Source organism: Cydia strobilella, chromosome Z (assembly GCF_947568885.1).
Source record: "Cydia strobilella chromosome Z, ilCydStro3.1, whole genome shotgun sequence".
Taxonomy (NCBI): Eukaryota; Metazoa; Arthropoda; class Insecta; order Lepidoptera; family Tortricidae; genus Cydia; species Cydia strobilella.
In genome coordinates, this window is record NC_086068.1 from 30,304,876 (window position 1) to 30,327,300 (window position 22,425).

Below are 22,425 nucleotides of genomic sequence, written 5' to 3' on the forward strand. Positions count from 1 at the left end.
ACTCAATCCGTGATGCAAGTCGTGATATTCCTGAAATTTCACGTCTGACTATTTATAGAACCCTAAAGAAATACAAATACAAGTGCTACAAGAATGGACATTGGGTGCAGGCCTTACATGCAGGTGATGATTAGACGACTTGAATTTTGCAATTGGATTAAAGAAGTAATGGGTCTAGACAGACATTTTTTAAAGTACGTAATATTTTCTGATGAAACGCAATTTTCCAACAACGGAATGTACAATCGTAAAAATCATCATTATTGGAGTCGAGAAAATCCCTTAAGAATGCAGGAAGGACGCCGTCAAGTTAGATTCTCGTTTAACTGCTGGGTCGGCCTACTTCATAATAAGGTACTCATGTTTAAAATGTATGATGGACATTTGGATAGATTTAAGTACCTTGCAATCTTAGAAGATCTTTTAGAGGCCCTAGGAGAAATTTCGGCAGAAGTAAGAGAAAATAGTACATTTCGATGCTAGTGCGGAAAGTATGTCATTAAATGACATTTCCGCACGTGTATCGAACGACGTTTTTTAATACAGTTGCGAAAAAATAAGAAAAGCAACAAGTAAGGAATGGAATTCGAAACTTTTATATTATTAATTCTGTGACATCATTGACATTGACATTATGAAGATGTGTTTTTCTAGCTTTTATTCGACTAGAATAGATTTTGTTATTGTTATTGAACCTGAGGTGCGCACCTATGCATTCCCACTCATCTACGCGATGGCCACCGCGGGGACGGCGAGACGCAGGGGACGGCGCGGCTGCGAACCGGCTTCCCAGTCGAGCGGCGCCCGCGCCTGACTTGAGGTTTCCCTTACTTCAAAAGAAGTATTACCCAAACAAATTGCTATGGCAAAATTGCTTCGAGCTGAAAACATTAGTGGCATTTTGAGAGTAAAGTTCAAAGGCGCGTACAAGGTACTTATACAGTTTTCTCTCAGAACGCAAGCTGAAAAATTAATAAGCAGTGCGGCATTTAATAATGAGAAGATGAGTTGCCAGTGGTCAAATCAAGCTGAGTACTGTTTTGGTCTGATTAGAAATATTGACCTAGATATAGAGGATGAAGAACTGCTGAAAAAATTTAATGTCTCGCAGGTAGTCTCGGCAATTCGTCGCCTAAATCGACTTAATGAAGACGGGAAATGGGTTAAAAGTGAAGCCGTACGTATCTGCTTTAAGGCGACTTCCCTCCCGTCTCATGTGTACGCGTATGATTGTCGCTTTAAAGTAGAGCCGTATATATTTCCAGTTTCGCAATGCACGGGTTGCTGGAAATTTGGCCACCGAACACGTACATGTCCGACCAAAAAAATCGTGTGCCCTAAGTGTGGAAAAAACCATGAGAACTGCAATACTGAAGTAATGACGTGTATCAAATGTCAAGGCGCGCACATGGCACTGTGTAAAACATGTCCAGTTTTCTTGAAAGAAAAAAAACTGAGAACAATTATGAGCAAACACTTCTGCACATATAAGAAAGCTCTGGAACTTTACTATGACCATGAAAGCACCTCTACAGAGTCGCCAAGCGATGCGATTGATAACACCCAGTTAAACACGAATACGCCGTATCGGGATGCTTTAACTTCCCAAAAAGCTAGTGCAGAAGTCTCTACACCCAATATTAGGAAGGAAGAGGACAAACTAAAAGATGTTCTTCCCTTAGCCGGACTTTCTTTCGACGGAGAAGAACAAACAACAAAGACAAAAAATCAGGACAAGGAAGCGCAGAGAGGAACCTAAATGTGACCTTCAGCAATCGGTTCTACCATCGGTGAATCAAGGTAAACGAGAGGTTGAAGATGAGAAAGGGGAGAGGAGAAATAGCACGAGATTCCGTGAGATACTTCAAAAACTTAAAGAGATCTGTCTATCAAGGCAGGCATTGGAATGTAAAGTTAAGGCTGTAGTTAGTCATTTGTCTTAGACATCGTGAAGGGCGGCGATATTTTAAGTGTGTTATCCATGTTTAATTATGGATAATAGCCGCATAGATTATACTTTAAACTGGAATGGAATTCACAAAGTCTAAGACCCAAATTAACGGAATTTGACCTTTTTTTGACACAGGAGAAGGTAAATATTGCATTAATATCTGAAACCTGGCTAGAACCTGGCTCGCCATTAAACATAAGCGGCTGTAATATTTTTCGCAAAGACAGAGATGACCCACATGGGGGAGTCTGCTTAAATACTCACAAATCGATAAAGGCGCAGTTACAACATATTAATGTACCAAATACCGAAATTGAATGTATAGGTATAAAACTTTTAAACTGTAATATATTACATAACGTTGTTTTAGTATACTGTCCACCGAGAGTTAGAACCACCCAATCCGATTGGGATTATATTTTCACACAGTTTCCAAGAAAATGTCTAATTGCAGGAGATTTCAACGCCCACCACACGAATTGGTCTTATGGAACGGAAATAAGGGGCTCCCAAATTCTTGACGCTTCCCTAGAGGCTGGGTTTGTATCAATTAATAATGGACAAGCTACTAGAGTCAAATCGGTGAACGGTATACTTCAACAAACTTCACCAGATATATCTTTCGTGTCCACAGACGTCGCGGTTAATTTTACATGGAATGTCATTAGCGAAAATCTGGGCAGTGACCACTTGATTATCAAATTAAAGATTATATATAAGGAACTTTGGATAATGCATAAAAAACGAAATTATAAACTAGCTAATTGGGATTTATATCGCGAACATTTAGAACGAACATTATGTCTCCCAGAAGGAGACCGAAATGTACAAGGAATGTATGACGACCTTACTACACAAATCAATTTAGCGGCAGTAGAAAGTATTCCTTTTGTAAAATTATGCCCGTATCCAAATACAAAATTTAGACCTAAACCTTATTGGAACCCTTCTTTATCGGCATTGGTAGCAAACCGCAGGCTCGCGTTGAGCACTTTTAGGAGAAACCCTACACCTCACAATTTAGATATTTTAGAGCAGAGATCGGCTGAAGCAAAGAAGGCTATATTACATGCAAGGAGAGAGAGTTGGCAAAATTACTGTAGTAGTGTAGATAAATCAACAAGCGCCTCAGAAATGTGGCAACGAATGAGATGGATCAAAGGTTTTAAGAAAACTAGTTACAATTTTTCACATAAAGAAAAGTCAAATATGCTAAATAGCCTGGCCCCAGACTTTGTTCTTCCACAAGCGCCCGTGTGCTTTTCAAATAACCCTATTTTAGACATCAGTTTTTTCTATTCAGGAGCTAAATAATTGTTTAAAAAAAAGATACAGCACCAGGAGACGATGAAATCACTTACTCTATGATATACTATCTTCCAGACTCAGCAAAAACATATCTGTTAAATGTATACAATCTTATTCTGAGTTCCGGCGAGCTTCCTTCTCAGTGGCGAGAGATTAAAGTAGTTCCCATACCTAAGCCAGACAATAATCCAAACTTACCTCCTAAGATTAGACCGATTTCACTATTATCATGTTTATGTAAGACTCTCCACCTCTTACTAGTCAAAAGACTTGAATGGTACATAAAATCAAATAATTTTCTAGCCCCGTGCACGACAGGTTTTAGACGAGGCCAGTCATCGCTGGACTGTCTGACTAGAGTTGTCTCTCACATACAAATCGGTTTTACGACAAATGTACTTATTTCAACGTTTATATGTAGGGATGTAAGTTTATATTTTATTTTTATTTTATTTTTTTATTTATTAGGAAAACTTACAGCTGAAGTAACACGTTAGGTAATAACATAGAAGCAGTGAGCCAATTACAAGTTTCCACAGATAGGAACTGCGTAAAGTGCATGGTGTGCGAAATTACAACTAATAATACTTACTAACTTATAAATATACTTTACTTATCTTACTAGAGAGGGAAAATTGGTTTAAACTGTTAACAAGAAGAACAAAAGAGAGAAAAAAGAACAGGATAGAGATACAATGTTGAGTTAACACTTTTTCCACTGTTAACACTTAACAGTGGGAAAAGTCCTGAGTCATTAGCTTACGTATCGAACTAAAGCTATCGCAGAACAGATCGATGAGATCATGATGTTTGCAAAGCTGATTGAAAGACTTACCAGCTCTTAGAAGGAAGGAGTTTTTCCTGTAATTAGTATGAACGGAGGGAATATGGAAGGTTTTTTTGGTGCGAGAGGATATGCGTGGGGGGACTGTGAAATTCAAGTTGGCTAGTAGATCAGGACAGTCTACATGGTTCTGAGCAATTTTCATAATATATATTACGTCGGATATATTACGCCGGATGTAGAGAGGTAGCAGATGAAGTTTTGCACAATGCTGTTTATAACTTTGTTTTGGAATTTTGAATTTAAATCTCAGAGAACGAATAAACTTTTTTTGAACTCTTTCTATTTTAGAAATATAGGTGTCATAACAAGGGTTCCAAACCTGAGAGGCGTTGTGATAAAACCAAGTGCCTTGAAAGCTTTATTGACTATTGAGTCCACGTGCCGATCAAAAATCAACTTATTGTCCATTAAGACACCTAAGTCCCTTATCTCACTACACTGGGAAATAATCTCATTTTTTAACATATAGTTATAATTAAAGAAATTGCGCTTTCGAGTAAAGGAGATGGCAAAACATTTGGACACATTTATATCTAGTTTATTGACAGCGCAATATTGATCTAGTCTAAGAAGATCTTCTTGAAGGTAAGTAGCGTCAAGAGCGTTATTGACTATCCGGAAGACTTTCATATCGTCGGCAAATAAAAGAATATTTGAGTGTATAAAGCATTGGGAAATATCATGTATAAAAATGGTGAATAATAGTGGTCCAAGAAGAGATCCTTGGGGCACTCCTGAAGGGATTTCCACCCATGATGATGAGAATCCGTTCAGAACAACCGCTTGAGACCTGTTCAATACATAGGAGGAGAACCATCGAAAGAGGTCTCCCCTTATACCTACTGATAGAAGTTTTTGTAAAAGCAAATTATGGTCGATGCGATCGAACGCCTTGCTGTAATCAGTGTACACAGCATCGACTTGATCTCCATTATCTAAGCTACGTGACAGGTAATCATTAAATAAGACAAGGTTGGAATCCGTAGATCTTTGTTTAAGAAAACCATGCTGATAGGGACAGAATACATGTTTAAGAGAGGCATACACCTGGTTGTAAACCACGCGCTCAAGTAATTTGGATACAAGACACAACTTAGATATCGGGCGGTAATTCCCAACATTACTCCTATTTTCTTTTTTATGAATGGGTGTAACAAATGCAGATTTCCATAATCGTGGCATGACTCCCTCTGAAAGTGATCTATTAAAAAGTATAGCTAGTGGTAGCGAGATGCTGTCAGAGCAATTGACAAGGAAAACAGCTGGAAGATGATCAGGCCCGGCAGACTTACTAAGGTCGAGACTTTTAAGAAGTTTCATAATTTGGTCAGGCTGGACTTCGATGGATGCAATATCAGCAATGACAGAAGTTGCAGGCTCATCTAGCGGGTAAGAACCAGGTGAAGCATTATTAGTTAAGAAAGTAGAGTGAAAGTAATCGCTAAATAAGTTGCTGATGCCAACACCAGTGTCCGAGGTAAAGCCAGAGTAAGACATTGAAGCAGGAAAAGAAGAACCCTTATTATTATTTTTCAGAAAAGACCAGAAATAACGCGGATTAGTTTTTAGCGAGTCTTCAACTTGGCGTATGTATTTGGAATAGTACTCTTGTTCAAGTAACTTGACCCTATCTCTAAGTAATTCAAAGGTGTACTTGTCTGAGAGGTTTTTGTATGTCTTGAACTTCTTAAAATACTTGTACTTCTCCTTTATTGCCCGTATAAGCCCGCGACTAAACCAATGTGGATAGTTAGTATTATTACCATTTTTTTGAGGCACGTACTTATCTCGCAAACCATATATAATTTTGTAAAAACATTTGACGGCCTCTTCGACGTCACCTGAGCCTAAAACCGCAGGCCAGTCGCAAGCCCGCAAATCTTTGTTAATTGAGGTATAGTCGGCGCGATAAAATGCAAATATGGTACGTTTAGCGGTAGTGAGTGGTTGGAGATCCACAAAAGACAAAGTTATACATAGTGCTTTATGGTACGGGTATTCAGAAACTAGTGGGTCGATACAGGGTGATACCGAAACATAGTCATTTGAGAATACTAAGTCGAGAATGCCCCCATGAGCATTTTAATAGAACAAAATTGCTGCAGATTGCAGAAACTGAAGGTATCCAGAAAATAATTAATATGGTCGCCGGAGGCATTTAATGGTTCTAGCCCAGATTCGGAATCAGACCACTTTATGCAACTCATATTAAAATCTCCGAGTATAAGAAATTTATCGAGCTGATGATTGTTTACTATTGACTCAACCTGGTCACAGAAATTACCTAACTGATCTGCAAACGAGTTACCCATATTTTCATTGCATAAATAAATAGTGCAAATATTAAGTTTGAAGGTTAACTTACTGCGAGGGCAACGTAACGTTAGTGATACCCACATGTCCTCGGCCGACGATTGCCAGTCCGGGACATTTGCGGCTAAGATACTGCGTTTAATTGCAATTATCACTCCGCCCCCGCGAGATTGCTGTGTCAAATTATAATCACGGTCGCGACGCCACACACAATAACGATCATCAAAGAGTTCCTCATCTCGAATACCGTCGCATAACCATGATTCAGTTAGGGTGATAACATCATAGTCACTCACTCGCAAATTTCTACGGAATATGTCCGTTTTAGTCCTAAGTCCCCTCACGTTTTGATGATAAACACTAAGGCAGGCAGCGCCTGTAACGGTAAGGCAATGGCAAGGTGGATATATAACTAAAGGTCGCAAATTTAATTAAAACTAGTAAGTAGACACTCCGTAATAAGTAATACAAAAATAGGTAGGTTATCTCATCAATCTGTAGCTGTAAGCAATAGTTAAGTTCGCATTTACATCCATTCTTAATAAAATTAGTTGCAATCATAAACAGAAAGAAGTCTTTTGTAACAGATAATACTCGTAGTAGGTAAATAGTGATCGCGACAATCCCGCGCAGACGGTTTGCCACAATGAGGCGAGTTCGACCAGTGACACTCAAACTATTCTTGACAAAGTCACGTAGTAGGACGGCGGGCTGGTAGTGACCGTGCAAATTAGTTGAGGGGGTCCGCAGTTTCAATGAAGCTTCGAGAGGTCTTCTTCCGTTCTCACTTGCAGTACTGGCGAAGAATCGGTTTTCCGAATGTGAATCTTTCCGTGTTTCACCCACACATATTGAAAATTATTCTCCTTTGCCACGGCCTTTGTCTTATTCAGGAGTATCTTATTCTTGACCGTCAGATGATCATTGACGTACACCCTGCCGGCGCCCTGGAAGCCGATGTCGTCGAGGGTGATGGTCTTGCAGATGCGACACGCTGCGATAAAATCCTCTTTCGTGTATCTGTTCGTGAACGATACAATAATCGACTTTTGCCTTGATGCATTTTCACCACGTGAAGGCACTCGGGTTATATAATTCACGCTGGTTTTGGGCACTATGTAAGTTACCTTTGTACCGATCCTTTGCAAAATCTCAAAGAGATTTTCATTGTTCTTCAGGGGTACTCCTTTTATTTCGATGTTGTTGTATCTGAGCCATTGATCTTTTTCGTTGAGCTCAACCTCAAGGTTAGTTATCCGAGATTTGAGCGCACCGTGCTCATTAGAGGCCTCAACTTTTTCGAGGCGGTCTTCGAACTGTGATAATTTTTTGGAGGTGTTAGAGTTAGACCTCTTAAGTTCTGCGACGTCAGTTTTGATTGCTTGGATATCCGCAACAACCGTGGATAAGGGAGCCAACTGAGCTGAAATTTTGTGGATTTCCGACATCACGTCGCGCAGCGACAGAGGTGTGGTCGCAGTGTCGACAGCCGCAGCCACGGCAGCCGGCTGCGAACCAAGGCTTGGTTTCTGAGTATTTTTACAGGCTGCGCAGCGCCATGTGGCTTGGCGGTCACCCAACTTACGAAAGCCTGCTTCAGTTATTCCGGAGCAAGCGTAGTCAAAACTCAGAAAACAAGCTGTATGTATATGTAGTACAAGTTTTCGTGTTAGCTAGGAACATGAAACTTGGTAAAAGGGCATTATAATAAAATAGACGAAAACTGATTGCACCGTGTTTGAAAAGTTTGTACTAATAAAGTTTGCATCGGGAGCGAATTTTTTTTTTTAAATAGTGGACTTGAAAATCTAAATGTTGAGAGGGATTATATTGAGATAGTCGTTAGGGGCTTGAAACTTCGTACTTTGTGAAAGACAAATTTCATGCGCTGTATAATTATTAAAAAATGATTTACCGTCCCTACTGATATCTTTTGCTGCATAATGTTCTATGCTCATTTATATAACCACCAACATACAAATCCACGCGTACGAAGTCGCGGGCAACAGCTAGTATATTATATACATATTCCTAATGTCGATAAAGTTAGTAGGTACCTGTTAATTTTCTCAAAATTAACTATAATTTACACGCTTTTTGGACTACATAAGACAAAAAATCCCATATAAATAAAAGTAAGCCAACTTCTGAAACTTGTATCTCAAAAACTGCTTAACCGATTTTGATGCGGTTTTCGTCATATATTAAGAAATATATTTGACTTTAACAAAAAAAACTTATGTTCAGACATTCTTCAAAGTCGAGGACATTATTTGCAAGAATAAAGCGCAAAAGAGAAAAAATAGGTTATTAATGATTTGACACTATTATTGTTTGAAGAGATTCCATTTTTTTACGTTAAAATAGTGATTTTCTTTCAAATTATATATTTTTTTAATATTTGTTGATCCCTGAAACTTGTGGATTTTTTTTTCTTTTTCTTAATAGACCTCGCTAAATCTCGGCTTTTAAGGGGTGAATTTTTGGGTGCTTCGGAAAAAATCGTCTACTTTGGTGTCTACTATCACTATCACCATGCAAAGTGACTTGCTTCCATCTTAAAGTGCAGCTTTTTTTTCATAATACGTATGACTATATGGGATCCAATACATTCTACGACTCTTCTCTTTCCGCACAGACTCTAATACCTATACGGTTCTCTCGAGATACTCCGCCTGAAACGGGCTACTACGAAGCCAATAAGGAACATAACGACAATATTTCATTGCATGTTTGAGAAAATAGAACATCATAGCTTATTACTTTATGTCATATTTATCATATAAATTTATTAGCTTTATTATTAATTAATTTTACAGTATATTGGCGCCCCTTAGCTGTAATGCTGTAAAATTTTATCTCAATACATATCAAATATCAAAATAGTAGGTTAGCAGAGAATAAAACGATCCATTTTATCCCATGCAATTTATCGGTCCCGAGCGAAGCGAAGCGAGGTCGTTTCTTAATAGAAGATTTTACTTTATGCACTACAGAATAAAAAGCCATTCTATGAATAACTTTTATAGCCTATACACACGACATAAAGACGAACTTAACGAGCTTGAGAAGTGAAAATTATATTTTATACTGGTATCCATTATTTTATTTCAATTTATCAAAACAAAAAATCGATTTGTATTCGTTGCTTATTTTTAATCTACGGAATAAGATCTACGCGGAATACATTATTTTGGTCTACCAAGCATGACGCCTTTAGAAGCCTTCAAGAATACAAATTAGAAGGCGAATCTCGGTGTCTAAACCAAATATATTACAGACTCTACAGGAATAAGATTAAGGTCTAAAATATTCTGTATTTAGGGACACACATCTGGAAGGAAGTCATCATCGTTAAAACGTAATCGAGCACAGGACCTCATTATGCAAAACTCGACATCTCCATTAAAAATACAAACCGTCATTTTAGTTTGAGGAAGCTAACTCCTGAGTCCTGATTAACAAACTAGTTTAACAAGTCATCGAATGACAATACCGTACAACTATTTGCTATACGCAAGAGAAACTCACTAAAGTAACTGACCCGTTTTCTGGTATGATGGTTGACCCTGGATGACTCCATTTTCCAAACCCATATCCCGGAAAAAAACCGTGATACATACTTGGTTTTTGAACTATAGGCCAGGAAATGAATGCTCAAAAAAGTTATAGCGGGAAATGCTTGTAACACAATTTTTGACTTCGTCACTTTGTTTGGACTAGTTAGGAGGTGAACATATCAAAAGTCCTCGGCCGTAGCCCTTGAGCCGAGGGGTAGAGGGGGATTCGAAGGTTCAATTTTTCGGTTATTCGATGAAATCTCTGAAACTATGCGTCTTAGCGACATAGTGACTTAATGAAATAGTCATAAATAGTCACTATACAAAATGAAAGGTGATTAAATTTGTTACAAGTTTTATTTTGTCACTGTCCGGGAATTGTGGACATTTAAATAAATCGATAGCTTAAGGGAGAGGCGTAAACGAAAAAGCTGACTTCCATAAACAAGATTTTACTGACAACTAAAACAAAGTATAAAACAATATAATAGAGTGACAGACATAGAAAAAAAAGGTATAAAAAATATAAACAATATGAAACCTATTTACTAGTCCTCGTCATCATCCCTTCTTCTTCTTCAACTTCTTCGTGCAGTCGAGCTAACTTTCTGGCAGGTCTCCTTAATAGGCCCCCTTTGGTGGCCACGTCATTCCATCTCTGCCCGGGAACACTTCCACTATACAGCCTATAGGCCAGGCACCTCTAGGTAGGTCAGGGTCAACAATGAGGACAACGTCGTCTATTTTTAAATTGCAATACTGCCTTCCTTCGTTTCTTCTCGGCTTTAGACTGGGCAGGTACTCTTTAAGCCACCTGGTCCAAAAGTGTTCGGATAGTCGTAGAACCTTTTGCCACTCCTTTCTTGACGAAAATGCACCATCGTCTAAAACGGCCGGTAGCTGCTGTGGTGAAGAGGTATCTATTAAGAAGTGGGACGGAGTCAGGCTTTCATATTCTCTGTTCTCAGTAACGTAGGTTAATGGCTGGGAGTTTACTAGTGCCTCTGACTCTAGGAGAAGAGTATGGAGTAATTCTTCTCTGGGAGCCCTTTCTTTTAGAGTCGCAAGGAGTGCTGTCTTAGCTGTCTTAACAAGTCTCTCCCAACAACCACCCATGAATGGTGACGCCGGAGGGATATAACACCATTCTATGCTTTTACTGGCAGCAAAGTCTTGCACGGCGTCACTGTAAAATTCGCACAGCTGTCTGTTGGCTCCAACAAAGGATGTCCCATTATGGAAAAGTATCTTATTCGGGAGTCCTCGACGTGCAGCAAAGCGACGTATGCTCATGATTGCAGAATCTGCGGATAGACTAGCAACAATTTCCAGGTGCACTGCTTGTGTCGTCATACAGGTAAAGAGGGCTATCCATCGTTTTTCTCGTCGACGGCCGATTGATATTGCGACTGGGCCGAAATAGTCTAGCCCGGTGTTCGTAAACGGGCGTTTGTGGTGCTCTAGACGCACATCTGGTATGTCGCCGATTGGTGGTATGTGGGGTGGGGTGTACCTTGCGCTTTATACAGTAGGCACATCTTCGGGCAACCACGCGCACTTCGCTACGGCATCGAAGTATCCAAAATCTTTGTTTAAGTTCGTTGATCACCAGCTCGTTGAAGCCATGTGCAGCTTGGACGTGGTAGTGTCGTATAAGAAGACGAACAGCTGGGTGATGGCCATCAAGGATAATGGGTGACGTGGCATAGTCAACGTTCTTCATGTGCTTTATACGACTGTCCAGTCTAAGAACGCCATCTTCATCGATTATCGGGCAGAGAGGATTCAATTTGCTCGACTTAGGCAAGGGCTTAGCTTTTCGAAGCAAGGCTAATTCTTCGCCGAATAAATCGGTCTGCGTTTATCGAAGAATGGCGACTTCGGCCTTTTGCATCTCCACGGCGGACAGTGGTGGAAGCTTAGATAAAGAAGGGTTAGTTTTGGTTTTGGAATTTGGATTGTTATGTGCCAAAAGGGAGCGAAATTTATCGATGCACTGAAATATACGTGCAGTTGTACGAACCAGGCGTAACCATTCACTGAAACGTGAAGGATCTGGTACAACCGATAAATAGTCCAGATTGATGAGGCCTACATGCGTGGGTTTTAACTCCTCCAAGGCAGATGTAGTTTCCACTGTCGATGGTTCTTTGGGCCATTCGCTGGTCGGCAATAATAAAAAATCCGGTCCAGAGAACCACCGCGATAAATCTATGTCGCGATCTTTTAATCTAATCGCGTCATCCGCTACGTTCAAAACACCTTGTACGAATTTCCAGTTGTTAACATTGGTACTTTCGGTGATTTCACCCACACGGTTCGCAACAAATGGTTTGAATGTCCGTGCATCACTACGGATCCAACTGAGTACTGTGGTCGAATCAGACCAAAAGTAAATCGCATCAGGTTTAATATCGTGACCGATGCATACCGACGTTTCAAAGGACTCAGTCGGGCCTTTCCACCGATGAGAGACAGTTTTACGGGACCGCTCATGAATGTAAAGCGCCAATACGCGACACACGCGTATGCTCTGCGAATATATGGAGCTGTCTGTCGCAAATGATGTCGTCTTGAAACCAGCGCAGAATTTTGACGCATGTAACCGTAGCAAGTTGTTGAGACCAAGCTCGCCATTTTTGAATGGCATGTGATTGAAGCTCAGTGTCCTAATCGATACCAGTTCGCCATGTCTGCTGGAATAAAATACGACCTTGGATAACCAGAGGAGTCAAGAGACCGAGGGGGTCGTACACGCACATCAGGTAAGACAATACTTTTCGTTTTGTTAATTTATCTTGTTCAGATATTGGAGAACCAATACGAACACTAAAGGTATCGCTTATTGGATGCCATATAAGTCCTAAAGTCCTAACAAAAGCTTCAGGCCCTACGTGTATATTTTCAAGTACAAGTAGGTAGTAAGCATTTGCTCGTAAGTCTTCTGGTACGGCCGCAAGTGCAGCGGGTACGTTAGAGACCCAACCACGCATCTCCATGCCTGCCGCTTTGTGAACCGTTACTATGTTAGCTGCAAGGTACGTTAGAGACCCAACCACGCATCTCCATGCCTGCCGCTTTGTGAACCGTAACTATGTTAGCTGCAAGTTGCGCAGCTTCTTGCACACTGTCAAGACTTCCTAAATAATCATCCATGTAATGATCACGAAAGATAGCCTTTGCGGCGGCGGGGTAAGACCTTTGCAATTCCTGAGCGGTACGATTTTTTATGTATAAAGCAGTACAGGGGCTGCATACAGCACCGAAGATAACCGGAGTAATTCTGTATTCTTTTAATTCACAGTGAGGGTCATTCCTCCAATTAAAACGTAAAGCGTCACGGTCTTCCTGCCTAATCCTAATTTGTGGAAACATTTATTTCACGTCAGCTGTGATCGCAACATGACCCTCACGAAAACGGAACAATATGTGTAGCAGTGATTGCAGGAGATCAGGCCCCAGGAGCAGGAGTGAATTCAAACTGACTCCCGAAGTGTGCGTCATGGACTACGCGCAGTTTCCGTTTTTGAGGGTGTATTACAGGAAAATGGGGTAAATACCAACGTAAACATTTGTGTGTATCGCTTGTGTTTATTTTGTTATGGTACGTATCCTTTGAACACTCTTCAGTGTACCCTTTTGACATCATGTTATCGATAAACGCACAATAATCTCGAGCCATGCGCCGTTCCAAACCGTGAAACCTCGAAAGCGCTTGAGGATAACTGTCAGGTGTGTTTGGAATATCATTACGCCATAATAGACCTACTTCAAACCTACCTGATGGCAAACGGTTGGCCGTGGATTCTAAAACCTCTAAAGCGTGTTTATTTTCGTTAGAAATACACATTTTCAGTCTTAGAAATACCTATGGCATCAAGGCGAAAATAATCTTTCACAAGTTCGTCCATAGTGGTGTCACTAGCACTACTTTTGTTTGAAATGATATTAATAAAATAGACGGGTTTAGATCAAGTGCTGCATTTCCCGTGTAATACCCAACCTAAAGCTGTACGTGTGGCAATTGGATCGGTTTGAGCACCTTCCCTAAGCTCGCGGCAGATAGTGAGGTACCAATGTTCTGCACCAAGCAAGACTTTAGGTGTAGCTTCTGATATTGAAAGAACGTCCGCTAAATCAGTCAAGTGTGAATATTTCGTAATGTCGCTTTGGTTGACAGTTTGTGTGAACAATGACGGCGAGCCTACGGCCTTAGCGTTGTTAACCGTAAATGTTTCTGAACATTGTTTACCTTTTAGAGAAAAGCTAACACGTTGGATAGGTTTGTGTACTGACATTCCACAGGCTCCGTCAACCTTGATTGACTGCATTGTAACCCCTAAAACCTATGTAACTATAGAACAGTACCCGGCTGGTTACATAATACCTAGGGATGTAATAAAGGAAAGAATTAAAACACAAGAGTCCACTTGATAGTTGTTTTATTTGTTCTTTCAAAACTCCTACATACCCTAAAATACAACTTCTAGCTCAGACTGCTAACGGTAGAGCTGTTGGTTCATTAATATCTGTATTCTTATATTTTTAGAATAAACAACCAATAAACTAGTTGTTGAATTAAATTATATTCAGGTAATCATAAAGTACGGAAAGTTACACCTGAGCATTAAATTTGGCAAGCAACACTGTCCATTAGATCACAGTAAACCTTGGTTATAATATGAAAGTTATTTATTATAAATGTGACAAAAGCAAAAGGTTACCGATCTATGACAATAACAAAACTTGAACTTCAAGTAAACTATGAGTTTACTAAGGGCCAACACATACCTGCTGTCACAGACGATGACGACGATGTTAATTCCTCCAAATTAACTCTTCAGCATTAACTCCTCCTCTCTCCAGACGAACGAGACAGACGACAGAAAAAGTCTGCAGCGGTCAAGAACAGCATTTGGGTCGGAACTTGTGACAATGGCCATGAAGGCGTCCCGATCCTGAGAAGACCCGTCTCTTACATCAGCTTGCCACGCTCAAGGGCACGCCCCTCTTTCCTCAGCAACTCGGCAAAGGAAAGCAACATTTGCCTTGGGCTATTAAAACCCAGTAACCAAAATATGTATCTCCGGAACTATATCCGGCGACAATGGATTTCCACGCAGTTTTATATTTTATATTATGTATTTTAAGTTTTGTAACAACCAATTTTCTGACACCAATCCATGCGTCTTTTCTTCTGATTCTAATTTTTCCATTTCAAATTGAGTGCTCTTTACAACACGAACTGAATGTTGCCAGTCACATTGTGCTACCTTTTAAAATATGTAGGTTTAATTACCTATCGACACAATATCAAGAAAAAAACTGAAAAACAAATATTTCTATTTGTAACAAAACTATCTAATTAAATTAAAAATCATGTAATTATTTGTATTCATAGGGTTTATTTCACGTTTTGTATGTTTTTAAATAAATTAAATTAAATCATGTTCAATATTTCTAAAAAGAAATTATCACTAACAGAAATATAAAAAAACGAAGTTACACCAAAACTACTAGATGGCGCTATGTGACAATACCCCCCCTTCCAACAAGAAAGTTCACTAATATCAAACACCATATAGCACAATCGTATTAAGTCTCACCTCGAAATCCTTCCAAAGATTTGAAATTTGGTATGTATGTTAATTAAAGGTTTCTTTTTCATGTCCACACTATTTGACATTTGGGGACCTCGAGGAATCGCAGCCATCTTGGAAAATGTGTACCATCCTGGAGAAATTTGCGTTTTACTCTAAATATACGTTCTCTATCAAAATATGGTGTAAGGCAACATTAAAGCTTATTAAATTCTACACGAAAAAGTCCTAGATATCTTTGCGGAAAAAATTCATCTTGTTATAGAAAATAATAGCTGAATCCAGATTTAGCGCTTATACCCTTTCAGGGGATATTCTCTTAATATAAAACTTGGAGAAATATGAATTCCACTTTTGTCTATACATTTGTACACGTTCTACTCCAATATCAAGATTTTACTCGACTGCGACTTAAACAGAAAGTAGGGTTATGGGTTTAAATACTGAAAATCAGTACACCCTGTAGCTCAGGATACTGGACGGATTTTTTAAAATGACATATCGGTAGATTCCTCTTGCCCTTCACAACCTGTTTACACCTGTTTTATTAAAGAAAAATTAATACAGCCGCCTTGAGAGGACGCCGAATAGTAAATCATATTTTTACTTCTAGCGCCTAAACTATTGAGTGGATTTCAATAAAATAGACATCAGTAGATCCATAATTGGTACACGAGTGCTATGCAATACAAAATAACTAAAATAAATGGAGGAAAAATGTGTAAAACTTAAAAATGTGACTACAAAAACAGATTTTAGGTCTTAAAACCAATGGTGAAAAAACTTTGGAAATCTTACACTGCACAAACTTTGGAGCTAACTTCGCCATTTTAAACTTTTGTGCGTCACTTGGTGTATAATTATTTTTCCAGACAATATCACCCACCTTAAAACTAGCATGTCTACGTCTTAAGTTATAATGTGAAGCATTCTTTGCATGAGCATTTAATAAATGCTTCCTAACCTCCTTAAATACATTTTTTTAATACCCAAATTCACCAGCATACTCTTCTCTTGGTATATCAAGAGAATAATTAGCTTGAGTATCTTTGTAAAAGTTACCGTTAATGACAGGTTCTCTTGCGTGTACCAAAAAAAAATGTGAAAATCCAGTTGACTCATTCACCGCACTGTTTATGGCAAATTGTATTTCAAACAAGTGCTTATCCCAAGACCGATGATTATCTTGAACATAAGAAGCCACTGCTGTCATTATCGTTTTATTGTATCTCTCAACAAGGTTAACCTGTGGTGTATATCTAGGAGTATAATGATGTTTTGGAATATTGTAACGTTCCTGCAGCTTCCGGAAATCAGATCCCGTAAATTGTGTACTATTATCAACAATTACGGTCTCTGGGACTCCATGTGCCAATATAACGTGATTTTCAAAGTTCTTAGCGACAATTGCACTCGTAGCACGTCTCAAAGGAAACAAGAGTGTGAACTTTGAAAAACAACATGTTACTACCAGTAAAAACGTGTATCCAGATTGAGACCGTGGCAAAGGTCCAACTAAATCAACGGAAACCACCTGAAAAGGTCTACCACAAACTTTAGGTTTTCCCATTAACCCTGTAGTTCGCTGAGTGGAATGTTTGTAAGCAGAACAAGTATTACAGTCCTTGATGTATTTTTCAATCTCATTGAACATTCCTGGCCAATAAAATCGTAAATATATTCTCCTATGGGTTTTAAATACACCTAAGTGTCCTGCAGTTGGCATCGAATGATATTCCTCGACTATTTTTCGTCTGTGTTCTTTCCTTACCACTTCCTTCCAATCAAACTCTGATGTTAAACTATATTTACTTTTACTGTAGCGGTACAGTTTCTGGTCTAATATTTGAAAATTTGGTACATTCGCAGGATGTTCTTGGCATGTTTTAAAAATTTTCCGGCAAGAGTCTTGATAATGCATCAGGGATCACATTGTCAGTGCCCTTCCTATGTTCTATCTCGAAGTTAAACTGAGACAATCTACACCCCCAACGTGCTAATCTGCCTGACGGATTTTCTAATTTTAAGAACCACTTTAATGATGCATGATCCGTGATAACCTTTAATTTCCCTGTACCTAAATAAGCCTGAAATTTTTCTACTGCAAATATCACTGCCTACGCCTCTCTTTCTGTCGCGCTATAGTTCTTCTCAGCTTTGTTTAGTGACCTGCTGACATAAGCTATAGGGTTTTTTTTTTTTATGTGATGTTCAGCAAACGAGCAGACGAGCCGCCTGATGGGAAGCAGTCATCGTCGCCCATGGACGTAAGCAACATCACAGGAGCCACTTAAGCATTGCCGACCCTTGAGAACCCTAAATACCCTACCTACCCTTCTTGAAGAATCCCATGTCGTAGCACAAAGGAAATACCTCAGGAGGCAACTCATTCCACATTCTGCACGTTCTGGGAAGAAACGAGCGGGATGCCCGCTTATTCATGGTGTGCCATGTGTCTAAGAAGTGAGGATGAGCTTTGCTCCTTTGGCGGGAGGTGCGGTGATAGAAACGAGACGATGGCACCAGATCAAAAAGTTCTTCGGAACATTCCCCATTGTACAGACGGTAGAACATGCAAAGAGAGCCAACGTCTCTCCGAAGACTAAGAGGTTCTAAGCCGTCAGTAAGTTCGGAATTGCCGACAATATGAACTGCCCGACGTTGGATGGAGTCAAGGGGAAGGAGCTGGTATTGTGGAGCGCCAGACCAGAGATGAGAACAGTACTCCATATGGGGTCGAACCTGCGCTTTATATAACAAAAGTCGGTGACCCGGTGTGAAGTACTGTTTGGCTCTGTTAAGCACCCCAAGCTTTTTGGAGGCCAGTTTGGCTTTTTGTTCCAGATGACTACGAAACTGGACTTCGTTCGTAATGTCGACACCAAGTATCCCGATACTTTTAGCGCTGGTGAGGGGAATGCCCTGAAACTTTGGCGCCGTGACAAATGGGGTGATCTTTACCCTCAATTTCTTGCGATAGCATACCACCAAGGCCATAAGCAGATGCGTCACAGTGTACGGCAAAAGGCTTCTCAAAGTCCGGCACGGCTATTATTGGTGCTGACACAAGTGCATCCTTCAACTTATTGAACGATTGCTCCGCTTCATCCGACCAACTAAGCTTAGGCTCATGTTTTCCCCTTTTAATTGTTAATCTGTTCAATTGTCGAAAAATTACGGATAAACCGTCTGTACCACGAGCAAGTGCCGAGAAATACTTTAACATCATGAGCTGATGACGGAGTACGAAAGTTCAAGATAGAAGACACCTTATCAAGATCGGTCCGCAACCCATTTTCGTCGACCATATAACCTAAATATTTCGATGAGCTTCGGAAAAAAATTACATTTTTTACGATTTATAGTTAAATTTGCTAACTTTAGTTTTTCAAGTACTCGATTCAAAAGTAATAAATGTGTATCGAAATCTGATGAACAAATAACAATATCATCAATATAGCAAAATACCTTGCCATTCTCCACATCTGAACAAAAATTTTGATGAAAAAGCATATCCATTAACCGTTGTTGCCTCGCAGGCGCTCCGCAAAGACCAAAAGGCGTAACCTTAAACTTAAAGGCCCCCCTGCCAACAACATTGAGTGTGCTTTTATCTTGATAATCTTTATTCATTGGTATTTGCCAAAAACTTGATGATAAATCCAAAGACGATAAGAATCTTGCCTCTTTAAGGCTATCTAATATTTGTGGTATATATGGATAGCATATAAATCACCCTTAGTAACCGAGTTTAATCTCCGACAGTCCAAACAAAACCGCCAGTCACCGTTTGATTTCTTAACTAAAATGACCGGATTATTCCAAGGACTTTCACTAGCAGTTACCACGTCAAGCTCAAGCATTCTATCCAATTCTTTATTTAACGCAACTCTCTTTTCTGGCGAAAGAGGATACTGCTTGGCCTTGATTGGTAAGGCATCGCCTGTGTCTATCACGTGTTCAATTAAAGTTGTCCTACCCAAACCTTTGTATTCCGCTGAAATGTCTTAAAATCTCTTAATTACTGACGATGCTAATTCCCTTTGAAACGGCATTAAATTATCAAATGATGTTAGCGTGTGAATTTGTTTTTCATTAATTTGATAACTATAAAATGTTATTGGACCTTTTCTGTAATCGATATTATTAAAAATTTCAGGCGCTAACCAATACGCTTTTCAAAAATCACAACCGAGAATTACATTCGAAACTATTGATGGTACGACATAAAACTTAATTAAATGAGTTACGTTATTAAAAGTTACCGGTAAATAAATTACCCCTAACGAATCTACTTTAAATCCGTCAGCAGCTGTGCAAGAAACTTGATTTTCTTTAACCAAAGTAAAACCCAGTTTTTCAAAGTAAGTGTGAGATGAATTTCCTAACAAAGAAACGCAAGGTCCAGAATCTATAATCGTCCTCATTAGTAGCAAATAAGACTGTGGCAATTGATCCGTAGCTCTAATATTTTTTAATTGCCGCCAAAACCTGCATGTTTTGCGTGCTAATGTCACAGTCTAAGTCTACTAGTTTTTTTGGTCCTTGTTCTTCATTTGAGGACAATCCGCTTTAAAATGATCGTCTTTTCCGCACTTAAAACAACCACGTTGAATGCATTTTTTTAAATTATGATTTGTTTTCCCGCACTTGAAACAAACCTTCCTAGTATTGGAACGTAACTCGCCTCCATTTGACATCTTTGACGTATACTATGCACTATGCTTTTCTCTATATTTGTACTTATTATTACTGAAGGATAGATTAATGCAATTAGACGGATCTGATTGATTAAAAGAAGAAACAGCCGAAACTCCTGGCTATGTTTTCTTTTATGTTTTATACAAGAATTCAGGTGAGAACTGCATAATTATTCTTCTGTGGTTCTTTAAAGTTTAAACAACGTGGCCTACTAACTTCAATAATTCTACATTTCTCCTGCAATTCCTCTATTGACCTGATATTCACCAAGGCTAACTGTTGAGTGTAAAACGGGCGTATATTTCTTTGCAATATATCTAATTTTTCTTTTTCAGATAAAGGCGTACTTAGCCTATTAAACATTCCTGACATTAATGCAAAATAAAGATTAAGTGGCTCATCTTCTCCTTGTGTACGAACACGAATCTCATTTGCTAACTTATAATCATACTCTGGATCCTGAAAGTCACTCAACAACAAAAGTGCAAGTTCCTGCCAAGATGACACCTTATCCCTGTTTGCACGGAACCATATAAGAGCCTGATCCGAGAACAACCTGGCTGCAGAATACAACAGTTTGGAATCTGAAACTCCGTCAGCCTGCTGAAGATCTTGAACATTTTCTAAAAATGTCTTTGGGTCTGTGTGTCCATTGAACTTGAGATTCCATTTCAAAATGCTTTTCTGACCATGATCTGACTCCGTCACAACCTGTTCTTCCAAAATTTTACCAGAAGAACCTTTACCTGTCGTTAACAAAGAAGTCACCTTACCGACGTTATCAAGTTTAGTCAAAAAACCGTCAAATGTTTGTTTACTTGCCTTTATTTGTGTTTGTGTACCTATATCCTCTGGTCGAACCCTAGAAATTCTGTGAAATAAGTGAAGAGCCAATGCTTTTGCCTTAATAAAAGTGTAAATTTCTCTGGATTGTTCATACTTTTCCAATAATTTATCCAAATCTAATAATTTAGCTGCTATTATTTTAGATTCAGTGGCCGGGTCAAGTTCTGTTTCCACAATGGAATCTGATGGACAGTCTTTTAATAAACTTTTAAGTTGTTTTCTAAGCAAGTTTCGGTTGTCCCAAACATTGCCGTTGCCAACCTGATTTCCAACATGCTCTGTCAGCGAAAATTCAGAGTATACTTGGGCTCTAATGTTAGTGATGTCAGAAAGCTAAGTAACGGACTCCCCCAGGGATCAGTGCTAGCACCGATACTGTTCAATATGTACATATCTGACCTCCCAAGCACCAGCGCTAGGAAGTTCATATACGCCGACGACATCTGCCTAGTATCTCAACACCAAAACTTTGACAACCTGGAACTTACACTATCCAGTGACTTGGCACTGTTGGCTGACTACTTCAGAGTTTGGCGATTAACTCCTAGCATAAGTAAAACGGAGGTCTGCTGCTTTCATTTGCACAACCTATTAGCGAAGCGTGAATTAAAGGTGACCCTGAACGGATCGTTAGTTAGACACAATTTCACCCCCAAGTACCTCGGAGTCACCCTCGACCGCTCCATGACGTTCAAACAACACCTCTCCAACACAGCTCGCAAACTCCAGAGTCGCAACAACATCGTGCAGAAACTAAGTGACACCTCTTGGGGAGCAAGTGCCGAAGTGTTGCGAACATCAGCGCTATCTCTGGTGTTTTCAACAGCAGAATACTGTGCAGCGGCGTGGCTAGGCAGTGCTCATGCCTCCAGAGTAGATGTCGAGCTGAACAAAGCCATGCGAGTCGTATCCGGAACGCTCCATTCTACGCCTTGCCACTGGCTCCCCGTGCTGTCACGGGTTGCTCCGCCAGAACTCAGGAGGAAGGACGCCTTGCTTCGGGAAGTGTCCAAGATCCAAAAGACCCCTAACCTACCATGTTATGCAGAGTTTTTAGAGCCAAACAAGCAACGGCTCAAATCCAGGAATCCCTCATGTAACATCGCCAAAAACCTAGCCGATACTCAATTTAATCTCAAACGCGAGTGGGCAAAATCGTGGGACTTGTTAATGGCGGGAAAACTAGGCTCTGATATCACGCCTGGCTCCAGAATAATGGGATCGGACCTCCCTAGACGATACTGGTGCAAACTTAATAGACTGCGTACTGGTCATGGTCGATGCGCCTACTATAAACAC

The 22,425-nt window shown here is 39.7% G+C and overlaps 1 protein-coding gene and 1 long non-coding RNA gene across 2 annotated transcripts; one reads left to right on the forward strand and one right to left on the reverse strand.

The window, feature by feature from the left end:
- Positions 1 to 7,171: 7,171 nt before the first annotated feature.
- LOC134753737 (uncharacterized) lies at positions 7,172 to 10,002 on the reverse strand. Its single transcript, XM_063689676.1, has 2 exons — positions 9,964 to 10,002; positions 7,172 to 7,927 (listed from the first exon to the last, which is right to left on the reverse strand). The coding sequence occupies exons 1-2, from the start codon at positions 10,000 to 10,002 to the stop codon at positions 7,172 to 7,174; spliced, it is 795 nt and encodes a 264-aa protein (XP_063545746.1).
- A 10,299-nt stretch (positions 10,003 to 20,301) lies between these two features.
- On the forward strand, positions 20,302 to 21,215 carry LOC134753829 (uncharacterized). Its single transcript, XR_010128843.1, has 2 exons — positions 20,302 to 20,434; positions 20,616 to 21,215. It is a non-coding gene; the product is annotated as an uncharacterized LOC134753829 (long non-coding RNA).
- The last annotated feature ends 1,210 nt before the right edge of the window (positions 21,216 to 22,425 follow it).

What these genes read in the sequence shown, in the direction of transcription:
- LOC134753737 (XM_063689676.1), bottom strand. Translation starts at nt 10,002, where the DNA reads ATGGAGTCATCCAGGGTCAACCATCATACCAGAAAACGG. An exon ending in ACCATCATACCAGAAAACGG is followed by an intron (nt 7,928 to 9,963) that starts GTCAGTTACTTT and finishes CTTGGTTCGCAG; the next exon opens with CCGGCTGCCGTGGCTGCGGC.